General features: G+C 38.6%; 1 protein-coding gene across 1 annotated transcript in view; it reads right to left on the bottom strand.

The window, feature by feature from the left end:
- Positions 1-13636, bottom strand: part of kif26ab (kinesin family member 26Ab) — a 115291-nt gene extending 101655 nt beyond the window's left edge. Inside the window, exons 1-2 of the mRNA XM_079832914.1 lie at positions 13526-13636; positions 12812-13048 (exon numbers count right to left, since the gene is read on the bottom strand). Coding sequence (XP_079689040.1) covers positions 12812-13048; positions 13526-13582 — 294 coding nt within the window. The 5' untranslated portion in view covers positions 13583-13636. The remainder of the gene's footprint in view (positions 1-12811; positions 13049-13525) is intronic.
- Between the last annotated feature and the right edge of the window lie 700 nt (positions 13637-14336).

Below are 14336 nucleotides of genomic sequence, written 5' to 3'. Positions count from 1 at the left end.
TTTGTGTGGTGAATTATTTTCTTCAAAGCATGAGAACACATTGGGCCCTATTTTAACGATCTGAGCGCATGGTCTGAAGTGCATGGCGTACACTTGCATTGCACATGGCGCCTTCATCCTAAAGCAAAACCAGTTGAGATCTCTAGTTTCAAATAACACACTTTAATGTCCTGTGCTGAAAGTTCCCTCAGCCCATGAGAACAAAATCAAAGAGACATTGCACTGATCAGCTGATGGCCAGATGTGATCAAATCTAAATATTTAGAGCCGGTGCGGTTTGCTGCATGCTTATGTCTTATTTGTTAGCCTGATATTTAGTGTAATAGCGAGCAGGACCGGACAAAGAGAGGAATGACAGACAATAGCAATTATGTTGGATGGAACATTCCTGGATGTTCTTTTTCCACACAGATTTCTGTCATGTGGATTCCCAAAGTCTGACACCACACATATTGCCAATGCACTCGAGCATTTATGCACACACAGTTACACAGCCTTCAGCTTCAGCAGTTTCCTGTGTCACACCCTACAACATTGAGAAGTTTCCTCTTGCTGTCGGCAGCCCGGGATAAAATACAGAATAAGAGAAAGTATGGCTGTAAACTGGCCAGTGTGAACTCTTTTTTTTCCTCTGACATATTTTTCATGCATATCCTGCAGCAGTGTTTGAACTTTTCGGTACACAAAGTTGTCCCACACCTAAAAATGTATAAATGCCACTGAAAATATCAAACCAAGTGGTATAATAAATAAATAAAAAGCACATATTTCAAGCAAAATATTTCAGTTTAAATAAAAAGTGTTACATTAATACAAACACATTTTTAAACCACTTTATATTTTTGGACAATATCAAAGATATATGCTTAGAAGTCACTGCAAAAAGTAACTTTGAAAAGTGAAGATAGTTCTGGGATTTTTTCTTTCTTTCTTATGTGTCCAAATACTGGCCACTGTAGTTATATTACTGTCTGTTGTACCAAATACACAATCCATTTAATTAATTAAACCTCTCCTATTTAAACGTATTGATACATTTGAAAAAACAGTTTCAATTGAGAAACAGATCAAACCACTTTCACCAACTCAAAAAGTCCTTGTAATAAACCAATGGTCAAGAGTGCATTCAAAATGGAAGCCCATATGCCTCTAGAGGACAAAAGAGGAACTTCAAGTGCTTCAAGATTTATATCTGACAGCTTCAAACAGCATGTCTGAACAATCTACATAAAACAGTAAATAGGTCAAAGTCTCAATATGCAAATAACCTCCTTGGAAATTTGCTACGATATGCGAGCATCAGTACATTCCCTAAGAAAGACAAATGCAAAACAAGTGCTTTGTTTCAACATCAAAAGCCTGAGACTGAGAATAAAACAATTTAGGAAGAGCTTATCATAGTCATATCAGCTGAGCACACAGCTTGACAGTGAAACAGCCCGGATGCAAACAATGAGTTTAAACACTCACTGATTGAGAATCAGATAGCAGGGCTCGCCGGAGTAAACATCAATAATGCAATGTAGTACTTGGCTCTCTCCCCCCATCATTTCCTGGGGTTTACATTCTGGTTTCCCTATGGTCGGCGTCGGGTTGAAAGGTTAAGAGGAAGACGAGAGCGGCATGCGTAAAACGTCCATCTCCAGATTAACAGATCTGAACCTGAGGTGAGTGAATCCAGGGCTACTGACACACACTGTTAAATATTTTTCAAACTCACCATTTGGTATTCAAACGCTACCAGTATTGACGGTTTCACACTGGCTGATAAGCTTACAAAGTCATGCTGTCAAGGTCTTTCAGGATTGGGGTACATTTTTTGAATTATATTTTTGGGATCTTTTTTTTGGAAGAACCTATTTGCGTGAAGGGCCAATAACACTGATCTATTAAATTGATTTATTAATAAAAAAAGAAATTAAAAAGCAATTCATACGACAAGCAATAACTTATAATACACCTTTATAAAACAAACACCGTTTTTAATTTCTGAATCAATATTTTTTGCCACAAATGTCAACTAAAAGTACAACTAATATTACAATCATAACCTTTAAAATAATTAATTCTTGAAAAAAAAACATTTAAATGAAAGAAACCTAGTAATTTTTTATTTGAACAAAACTGCTTCGCTGTTTAATAAATGTCTGTCCTGTTAACAAGTGTGATCAAAGTCATTTACATAAACATGCAGAGCACAAAACATGACATCATCATTTTAGTTTAAAAATTGTATTGTGGTGTGACTCCTCAAAACTGTATGATATTTATGAATTAATAATGCATGACATTTGTAAGACTTTCTGCCTTGATAATATATATATATATATATATATATATATATATATATATATATATATATATATATATATATATATATATATATATATATATATATATATATATATATATATATATATATATATATATATATATATATATATATATATATATATTGTAAGACTTTCTGCTTTGATAATATATATATATATATATATATATATATATATATAGTTTCATTTTAAAATAAATACATGTGAAATAAATACATTAAAAATGTCAACTTTTCTTGAAATTGTTATAAAAAAAAATTCAAAAGCATATGTTAATTTCTAAGAATTTTGCGTGTTTTAAAATAGAATGTTTTTAAAAGATTTTTAAGAACTGATCCATTAATCATAGAATGCTTTACTTTCAAATAACACCAGAGACACGTAACGAAAAGACAATTCAAGGAATCAGGTGAAGGTTGACGTAAGAATGTTCGCTGGATTCCATCCGCCCCCATGTTCGTCACAAGTCTCCTCTTATATGTTCTGATAAACAGCTTTGAATTTCTTGTAAACTCAGAGCATACGAAAGTACAAGAAAAGGGCATAGGAGCACAACTGAATGAGAAACTAATAAAGGCAATAAAATTGAGTGATTTATAGTGACTGCTCTGGCATGTGCTAGGCAAACCTCCCCTGCAGGGTTAAGAGGGAAGAATGGGACGAGCAAGTCAAACCAGGACTTCCAGTAGACCTTCAACTCCACTTCAACCAGCCTCGCTTCTCGTGAGAACCGAGAGCTTTTCTCTGGTAGGGGTGTGAGGAAATAATTGATGTCCTTGGAATAAACATCCCAATAATGCCGTTGGGCATGCAGTCACATTTAAAGTAACCTGAAAATTCAGATGAGCTTACAAAAGCAAAAGGCTTATTGACAGATTTCACTCAATTAAGTAACCTCAACATTCAGATGAGCCAACGTCAGGCTTATTGGTGCATTTTACAAAGAGGATACAATCAAATATTCTTGGCACCTATGGCCCTGTCTACACGAGTGGTTGATGCTAAATACAGGTGTAAACGGGGTCTAAAACCTTTTGAGCTTGTCCACTTTCGACCACTTCCAGAGGTAGCTGAGAACACATTCAACCGGATTGCTTCCTTGGTGTAAACGCTCATGCGATCGAACAGCCACAAAAGACCACCTATTCTCCACCTACTGACCTAACGCTTAAACACTAAACATTATGTAAAGCGCCCCAGCCAGACGAGATTTAAACTTTGTCGGCTGAAGACCCAAGTTTGGTTTGAAGATGAAAAACGTACCAAGCACAATGTTCTCTCACCATTCCTGATTTCTAACACACGTGGCTGTCAGAGGAGAAAGGAACTGCTGCTTTCCATATGTTTTGTCATCATCTTCATGCGTTCATGTGTAAATTGTGTGAGCTTATTTCGTCCATTAGATTGAAAGATCTGAAAAATATACATTTACCGGCCTAAAGGTCCTCCCCTCGAAGAAATCAGGACAGAAGTGGTTGAAATTGGACCACAGAGACAGATTAAAAATGGGAATATGTCTCCCTCATCTACTTGTGATCTGATCGACCAAAAAGCATCTTAATACCAGGTCCAGAGGTGGACAGTATTTTTACTCCACTTAAGTACATTTATACACTCTTAACCTCTTAAACACTGCAGACCCTGTACAGGGTCCGGAATGACATCATCAAGTATATACTTTACATTATAAATGTCTGTGGAGGAGCTCTGACCTCATGTGTGGTACCATTTGAAAGCTTAGAGTCTCTACTTTCTGGAGAACTTTTCATGCATAACTTTGGCATTTACACAAAGTTACTTATTTACACTTAATTACTCTGGGACCATTTCCGCCTGGATTTGGCCTACCCAAATAGAAAAGTGTCCCATACCCACATACAGTGGTCTAAATTCAAAATGTTGGTGTCATTTTACAAGAAACCCTTTGAAGTTACATAAAACACTGCTAAAAGTGATAAACATGTAAGTATATGTTGTCTGAGCTGTAATAACCACCCCCCAAAAAAGAGACGCTTTTTTGATTTTGGTTGTCCTCCCTTCAGATCCATTTGAATAAATCTTGCATACAAAATGATACAGACTAAATTCTTTTTTCCAGTATTTTTTGGAATCTAGTGGAAACAGCCAAACTGTCTGCAGGGTGCTAGAGCTCACAGGGCCTGAGTTACACACTTTCAAAACTGAATTTATAACCCAAAAAATCAAAAAGCGCCTCTTTTTTTTTGCGTTTCGGGGAGGTTCTCCGGTAAAAATCTTGTTCGGGGGGTTAAATATTTTTTAAGTTTTTTTTTTTTTGCAGGGCTGGCTGCTAAAATTCTCATTCCCGGGGCTAAATATCACATAATTGGGGTGGCTTCAACCCACGGACATGAAAAACAGCCCGCGGCTTGTAGAAGTAGCCCAATTGAAAACCCTCTTTTGGAACCTTTATTTTGAAGAGTGTATACATAGAGTTGGATGTTTTGTTTTTTAAACTGGAACACCTTTCTGTCTACATCATAATTCTTATTCTGAGCCCAGGCATACAATGTAGCATCTAAGTGGCTTACGCAACTACAAATTGAATGAGACAATTAGCCGCTGGCCTTTAAAAGATCTCCATCTTTATTGTCCAAAACAATGTAGTCTAATCAGGCTCGGTCCACCCATTTTCATACTTTGTTATGATTCTTATCCCACAGCAGCCTATCACACTGACCTTTCACGTGGCAGTTAAAGGCCCAGCGTCGCTCATATGCACATATAGACACACAGCTGCAGGGGTTAAGTGTTCGAAATGAAAACAGCAAACTGCAAATCCATCTAGCTTTGCTTTAGATGATCCTCCCAGGGGGTTTTAGGGGGTCTGGTCACAAGAGAGTTCAAGGAGATGACTGACAGCAAATGAGAGCTAAGTATTCTCATTACAGCCGTCATCTAAGGTTTCACACAGCATTTGAAGGATGGAGGGATGCAGGTGTTTTCGACCTGCCCTGTGAACGGACTTTAAACTTCTTACATGTCACAACAGAGAGCTTATAGACCCTTAGAACTGTAGTGGTCATTATAATTGATGACAGCCATTTCAGTGCCTTTCTTTGGACAATGGAGATGAAATAACGGCCGCCCCCGAGCGCATATTCATCTTATTAAACGTGATACCGTGTAGTCCATCATCGCAATAATGGGATTGGGAATGCCACATTCCATACCGCTAGATTGTTCTAACCCAGGTGCGAATGCCCTTAAATTTTGTTGAATGATCTTGTAATCGATGCGGACAGCCAGTGGGTTGAAACCAGTGGTTTGACGTTAGACGTCTCCGATTCATTCTCGCCGGTTAATGGTTATCGTAGCCGGACATATGATTTAGGGTTAACGCTGGCCATTTTTTCAATTGCGAGTCTTGGGTAATGTGCTGGAGCTTTGTGACTAGTTAAGTGCCAATCATTGTAGGCAATGAAGTCTTTGTCCATTGTCCCGTGTTAAGCTTCCAGGCATTCCATCCTCAGGCATTGTTCAGGTGTTAAGTGCCCTGACATTGAAGTGAATGAACTACTGAGGGGAGAGCTTCTTTATTGTTTGAAGAGAAGAGACCATTCCTCACTGATATCAGGCGAAGGAATCACTGGTAATAAATAATAAAACAAAGGATGGCGCGGGCTGAAAGCAAACCTGGTGAAAAAGAGTGAAGCCATTAAAAGATGTGGGCCGTGAAGAAAGACTAATTGCCACCTGCGAGCGTGTGCTCGGCAGAAGACTGTAAAGAAACGGCCTGTCACACGCCGGGCTGCAGTGCTGAACATGCATTTCCTGGAAGGAACTCACTTTTGAGCAAATCTTAAGATTTTCAATGAGGATTTCACTTCTGAATAATTTGTTTCTGTGAACTTGCCAATACATTCATTATACAGTAGGGGTGTGACGAGATCTCGTGCCTATATTAGACTAAGGTGAGATGATTGACAGGACCATGGTGGAAGATTTGTGCACAACAGAAAGTGTCTGATAAATGTCTTATCTTGAAGAATGTGCGTTCAGGAGTGGCGCTCCCTATACACAGAGTATGTGCGATTGCGAATCGAAAGCAAACACAAGCTCCCTGATTCCCGCAAATCAGTCGCTCAATCGCGAGTTTCACCCGTGGAAAGACGTCAATAAAACAACTTGAGAACAAAATGTCATTTAACATTGCATTTACCTCAGGAAAGGTATCCAATGTTCCCCGTTTGTCAATAAAAAAAACACAAGAGATGAGCTTATTTACTTATAAATTTACTTTGGCTACCTTATAATAAATATTTTATGGAAGCAGGTGCTTATGAAATCTACCTAATGTGCAAGTTATACAGACATTTCAGTGTTTACAACAGCCTGTCTCCCAATATCAAAGCTATTTTATGCTGGGCTATGTAGTTGCAATCAATGTAGTTGAGAGACCAGAGCTAAGAAGACCTTAGCTTTGGTCTCTGTTTGCACTTTGAATATTGAGAGAGTACTTTGATTATGGTTGCACTTATTGTTTGCACTTAATAAGTTATTTATTTCTATGTTCAATTTGAGGAAAGGAGTTGAATTAGGAGGTCAAACACAGCCTCAATCATTAGTTCTGGAAGCTTAAAGGGGCTATATGCGTTTTTCTGAAATTTAAACTCGCGACTGACACCTGTGGCCAAAAAACAGAACTGCTCTCATTTTCTGCTCGCTCTCGCAGCAGTGGTGACGTCACATCCGCAGACAGCGCGGGAAAAGACGACCCGCCAGAAAATAGGAAAAATAGGATACAGGCTTTAGGTGCACCCACTGTGAGCGGACAAGGTGTCAGTATGCTCATCAGGAGATGTTTGAGTCATAAATGGTAAAATAAAAAGGCTATTGTTACGTTTATTTTGGGGAAAAAGTTGCATATAGCCCCTTTAATTCATGTTTTAAGATCTGAAGAGACAAGTGTGAAATTATACAGGACAGAAGCCAGTCTGTTGAGTTTGTGGCAAAACCTTTTACAGAGCTTGTATATTGTTGTCTTTCAATGCGTTTGATAAGTCATACTCAGAAAGTAGAACTGAAAGAACAACAAGATGAATAGTTAAAACATTTCAAAACGCACCTGCAGACTGTTATTCCTGTTATGAATTTTGTCATTGAGCATTTCTTAAACATATTGTGCAAAAATCTTGACTTTTCTCGTTCTCGTGAACCCAATCTCGGGTCTCATCTCATGAGCTAATGTCTCGTCACACCCCTATTATACAAGGTACATTTTCGGTACTTAAAATTCATATTGCAATTCATTACTTCAGTCCTGACATTACATATGTGACCCGTTCTGGCTAAATGAGTCGGAAGTCGTAACGTTCCATTTCATTTTAAGATGAAATTTTTGGGCTTCTACATTTCTAAGCTTTTTCATTGGTTCTATACAACGTTTAACGCCATATTCGGAGAGCAGAGATAGTGACGTTTCAGGGATACCTGGAATATCGGGAAATGCTCAGAAGTGACGAGACGAGGTGAGAAAAGCAATGTTCATTTCCAGCGAATTTAGTACAACTTTGTCAACTTTAATAGTCATTTAAATACCTTTACTCAATTATCTGGACTACGAAACGTCGGGAGATTATTTTTGAATGTCTGTTCTTTGAAATTAGCTAAAAAAGAAAATTCGATTTTTGCCATTGTTTTTCCACATTATCGGCCCGTATCTTAAAATGGAACGTTGCGACTTCCGACTCATGTCGCCGGAACGGGTCACATATGTGTCAAATTATTAATGTACACATTTCACAGATCCACCTAAAGTTTGCGCATTAGCCACAGCCTTTCATAGAACACCCTTTGGAGATAAAGTCATATTTTCAAGGAAACATTGCAATTTGTTTTAATTTAAACTGTATTTATTAACTAAATGTATTTATTGTGTACACAGTGCACAGTGCACAATAATAAGTAAGTAAGATTATTTGATAAAAGTAAGTAAGCAAGTACAGTAAGTAAAAGAGAAAGGGAGTGAGTGTATGGTTATAGACAGAGTGACAGATAGATGATAGATAGATCATATAATGCATGATACAATTTTACGATATTAAAATTATTTTATCATATCATTTGACTACAGTCGAATATATTATTTCATTATTATTATTTTTATTATAGTATTACTTTTATTTGTTCGTTTTGTAATGTATTTAATATATAATATTATTTTATAATATTTGATCTAAAGTCACTTTAGATGTCAGACAGATCTTTTTATCGCTGCCATAAAAAGGCTGCAAAGTTTGGCTTTGCAAGCCAACTTGAATGCTGCCACTGGATTGTTAAACTGCAAACAAAAAAAACATAAATGTCAGCAATTACAGAAGAATAACTGACTATGAGGCCAGTGCTCCTTGCCAACACAAGCTGGCTGGGACTAAATGAGCTCTAGTATGAACCAGTGAAGTGCAGCTGGGTCATTAGGGCAGCCTGATATCTGAAACTTATTGAGTGCTGCAGTTCCCAGACTTTACCAGCAAACTGAGAGCAATTTTCATAATGAACATGGGGGGAGCAGGTGTGAGTCGCAATTGAAAATCAAGAATAATGAAAACTCAACCAATTTAAACCCAGGATTTAATCCTACAGGCCACCCACACTTTGGTAGGAGCTGATAAACAGTAACCCTCTGTAGCTTCTCATCTAGAACCATCTCACTGGAGTCTCTAAGTTCAGGTCAGGTAACCACCACACATCTCCAGCTGGACAAAGCATCCTTTCTTTTCCCAACTGCAGGGAAACTGCAGGACTCCCATGGCCAATGCTTCCACGGTCTCATTAAGCCATCAGCAGAGGGGCCGATAGAGGCGTAACCTCTCCGGCTTGACCCCATCGCTTTATCCCCCACACCTGGAGCGGACCACACAGGGCAGACAGCCAGAGTGAAGCGGCCAGCCAAACTCGGGGTGATTTCAGATAACCACTGGTGATGAGAAGGAGCGAGTATATTAGCAATCTCTGGAAGCACTAACCAAATAACACATCTCAGGGTGGGACGAGGTCATCCGCATCCACCAATACTGATGCACGCCCACACAAAAGCCCTATCTTTATCCCCTGAGGTAACCTGGAGAGAAGAGAACTTGAGGGGGGGGGTTCAAAGCGAACCGGAGGGCTTGTAATCCTACCTAAGCATGAGATCTCTCTTGAAACACAACCACAAAAGAAAGCGAAGGGAGGGGGAAAACCTGAGGCTAACCCAAGCAGCAAGTCAGACAACAATAAAAAGTCGACAGCCTATATTTAACTGTGGTGGGAATTTGGTGAGGAGTATACAGGAACACTTTGAATGCATGATGAAGGTCAACTGGGTCTCCACTTCCTCCACAGACTCCACAGCGAGTCCGCTCGACTGTTTTCTCCCCCCGATGTCGATGGACAAGGGGGGAGATAAGCATTGTTTTCCAAAACAATGGGCCACTTCCAATAGCCCCTCCCCTATCGACAGACTCTCAGAAACTGGCACTCGCACGTTCCGCACGAAAACAGTGTGTGAAAGTAAGAAAAGCTGTTGAAAACTCTAGAAACGGAAGGTTGTGTTGTGAGTAAAAAATAAAAAAAAGTTGGCTTTAGGAAAGAGCAGATAGACTGTGAACACTCCGAACAAACAATGGCGAATGGTTTCACAAGAATTCAGAAAAGTCTAACGCAAGGGTGCCGACCTGGATGGTTTTGATTTCTTGTGAGACTTTTTTGTGGATTATTTCAAAGTATCAGGGATTTTTCCGTTCATCTTTTGCTATACATAACGAGTACAATGGAATTTTTTTTGTCCTCCATTTGATTGATACTGTCCCATTACTGTCCATTGGTTTTATCAAATAAAGAGCTGTTAGTTCCAGGCCTCAAACATGATTGGTCGAGCAGCCTTCCAAGAGTGCTGATTTAACAGTCCAAAAGCACTGAAACTTTTTGTATCATGTGTTTCCGCGTTCCACACAGACTGTCACTGTGCGTTAACGGTGAGGATTTTACAGTGACTTTTTCTGCAAGTGACTCTCTTAATGAATGAGTCATGAGTCATTTATTCAAAATCGTTCAAAAATGCTGATGCACTCAGAAACAAAACAAGTGGCTATCTTTATGAGTGAATCATTAAATCATTCACTCAACCGATTCATTCAAAGAGGCAGATTCATTCCGTAACAAAAAAAATAAGCGATTGGAGAGCAAACTTATGCTTTTGAATCGCTCTTGCTGTACTTTGATGTCGTACAACGATCGGCCTGCACAGCGCAAATGCATCTCGAACAAGCCTAATGGCTCTCTTTATGAGTGAATCATTTAATGATTCACTCATAAAGAGAGTCATCTACTTCACTCTTTAAAAAATCTGAGTTTTGATGACTCATTGAATAAATCAGTGTTTTATTAACAAATTATTTGAGTGTTTTAATGACTACCTCATAAAGAGAGTTATTTGTTTAATTTCAGAAATGAATCAGTGTTTTTTTGAACAAATCGTTTGAGTGAATAATCCAATCATTCACTCAAGTGATTCTCTTCATGAGTGAGTCGTTAAATCGTTCAATTTGTTTAAAAACACTGATTCATTCAGTAATGATACAATGACTCTATTCGTGTATAAATCATTGAATAATTCACCCAAAAGATTTGTTATAAAAAAGCATTGTTTATTGAGCCAATAAAATGTTCAGTTTATGAGTGAGTCATTGAATAATTTGCTTAAGTGATTTGTTCACTAACACTAATTCTTTCAGGAATGAAAGAAGTAACACTCTTTACGAGGTAGTAAACCATTTATTAAAACTTTTATTCAGTGAGTCATTTGAATCATTCACTCAAACGATTTGTTCAAAAACGATGATTCATTGAAGAATGAAACAGGTGACTGTATTTATGAGAAAGTCTTTGAATCGTTCACTTAACAGATTTATTCCAAAACACTGATTTATTCAGATATGAAACAAGTGATTCTCTTTATGAGGTTATCTTTGAATCATCCACACAAAACACAGATTCGTTCAGGAATGAAACTTTCATAATTCACCCTTCGCCGCAAGTTTGATTGACAGGCGATTTGACCAATCACATCGCTGAATCTAACGTTTTGTCTGACAAAGCAGTCAGGAGAGTTGGTAGATTAACATTGGTGGACTTGAACTTGGAAAAACGCTTTCCTCGGTTGAAACAACATTTCTTTTAGTGTTCATTCATGTTTATTTCATGCTTATCAATGAACTACAAGGAAGAGATAATCGGCTCACGGGCAGCTTTAACTGAGGCGCTACAGCGATCACGACACATTAAAGAGTCACAAAACGGTATTTGTTGTTTACATTTCTTTTAAAAAAATGAAAATTTCAAAGTTGAAACTTGGTTTCATATCAAAAGTAACCTGCTCTGTCCTGTCTGTCGGCGTGTTGTCAGTGTCCTCTTTGCTCCGCGATGTCTTTTCTCTACGTGAGAACGTGTGTGTGGTGTGAGAGCGCCATAGCTTGTCGGACATAGCAACAGTAACTAAAGGGGGCGGGTCTTTGCGAACGGTCATTTGAGTCATTCATTCAACTAATTTATTCAATCCTTTCAGAAACAAAGGAACATTCAGGAATGACCTTTATAAGTGAGTCGTTGAATCATTCACTCTAATAATGAAGTCAAAAGCAACAAGTGACTCTCTTCGTGAGTCGAGTTGAATCATTCGACAAAAGCACTCTTGCGCATATGATATTGATTAAACAGCACTAAAAATCGCCACTCGAAACGTAACCTCACAACTGATAAGAATTTGTTTCAGTCAATTTGGTGCTACTTGAATAGTTCATTTTTCATCCAGATTGCTCTCTGTATATCTTGCCCATCCATTTGCTGCATTGGCAAGCACAAGGGCACATCGTGCCACACAGCTGAGCTTCTCGCATCTCACTCAACCATCCCACTCAAGGCTTGATGAGGCTTCATCACCGGTTTGACCGTAAACCAAACATCCAGCAATGAGCCATTTAAAGTTGTGTGGTGAAGCCATGATCTGAAAGCATGCTAAAGTACGACAAAGCCTATAGTTTTAAAAAGAGGTTGAAATATTTGCTCTCTGTGAAGGTATAGTAAAAAGATTAACCTTTCGATGACTGGGTGAACTTTGTGAATAGGAGCCTGAATAGGATATCGGTTTTCTGATAAGAGGGTCGTAAAACTAGAAAGACAGGGCTTATTTGTGTCAACTTTTCATCAGATCGTGAGATTTTACACAAGTGTCTGCCTCGCATCTGATTTATGCGAGGCTTTCACAATGCTTTGAAAAGAGCAGAGTGACACAATGCAACAAAGAGAACAACTTCCACAGCTTTGAAGCTCAGGTGAAAGTCAAGTGCTTCTCGAGACTAACAAAAGCTTCTTAGTCACGCATTTCTGCAGGATTCCAAACAGATACTCGGAAGATAACATTATCAGGTACTGAAAATACTGCAAACAATACATCAAAATAACGCTTCTCACTCACTGACCTTTAAGGAAGCGGGGTCGGACAGAGCGAGGGCTTGTCTTCTCAGTTCAGCTATCGTCATCTGACACTGCTTGCACAGATCTGGCCTAGGCTCGTCCCTGTGGGATTCAGAGACGCTCACGGCTCCTGCGCCTTCAGGTGGTGGTCTGCTGGCACACATTTCCTCCTCCGCTGACAGTCTCTTCCTCGGGCTCAGCTCAAGTGAGAGTGAAGACTCTCCGCTCGAACAGCCTTCCACCTTTTTGAAAGACAACAAAATCAAAATGCAGAAAGAGCACACGTTTTTCAACCATCTGTCAAAAATTGCTATAGAGCTTTTACGTTACAGTTAATTGCATATTACAAATTGTTTATTATATCAATACCCATTCCACGCTGCAAAAATGATATGATCAATAAGTTAAGACAGCATATGTTGTTACATGTGTTAACTCATCGAAAGTCTGCAATTTCACAGTTAGACAAGTTCCAACTCATTTTAAGTCAGTTTAATGTCATTTAAATCGAAATGACATAAATATCCAAGTTGATTGTACTTTAAAAAATGTAAGACAGCAACTTTTTTACACATGTTAGGCTGTTCTTAACACAACAGTGTGATTAAACTTTCCAACGTGTTGCAAGTTATTCAAACCACAATGCACAAACAGCAAACGCTGGCAATCAATTGGATTAGTGTAACTTCTCAGCATCAGTTGTTGTTTATAGGACTTACAGTTGACCGGCTGATCTGGAACCGTCCTTGCGCGTTCCCTTGTGTTAAATCCATCATCTCGGTATAAAAGATCAGAGCACAGCGGACATCTAGTGTACTTTATTGCGCCTCTATTTGTCCGCACACATTGATTATGAACACAGTTCATGGATAGTCAGTGGGAGCGCAAAGGAAAAAGCATAGCAAAATCCCCCCTAAAGTTTTGCTTTGCTGTAGTTCCATGACGACGCGCGTACTCGGGAGTGAAGTTTGAGTGCTGTCAATGCATGTGCGCGGCTGGGTCACTTGGTTAGAGGGGTGGAGCTGCGCTTTGAGCGTTCAAACACTGATGCGTCGTTTCATAGTTTATAGGCTGCGGGCGCACAAACAAAACGCGAAAATAAAGTTGATGTGAATTCCCCATTTAATTAATTGGGATATTAATTGTGTGTTTTGTGATAAGGAATGTGACCTAACCTAATCAACTGATCAAATTGTTTAAATCTTTCAAATGCATGTCTGATGTAGGCTACATCTACAAAAATGTTATTATTGTAAGTAAGAGCCATACACTGATTTTACTTTTTTAAAAGTTGTATGTACGAAATAAATATATATATATCAATAAATGATTGCTTCTAACATAAATTACGTCATCTTTTATGTTGGTGTTCACTTGTGTCGACTGAGATTACGGGTGTGCTGATGTCGTTTGCTTATTACTCTGGCGCCACCCTCTGGTGGTTTCTTGAACTGCCTCTTGCAACCCGAGATTTTGGGAATGTTTGAATATTTAATTACTCGTTGCTAAATATTTTATGTTGATGATGTA

Source organism: Gobio gobio (assembly GCF_949357685.1).
Source record: "Gobio gobio genome assembly, chromosome: 13".
NCBI classification, from domain to species: domain Eukaryota; kingdom Metazoa; phylum Chordata; class Actinopteri; order Cypriniformes; family Gobionidae; genus Gobio; species Gobio gobio.
Note: the sequence above shows the minus strand (reverse complement) of the source record. Positions and strands in the feature narration are given on the sequence as shown.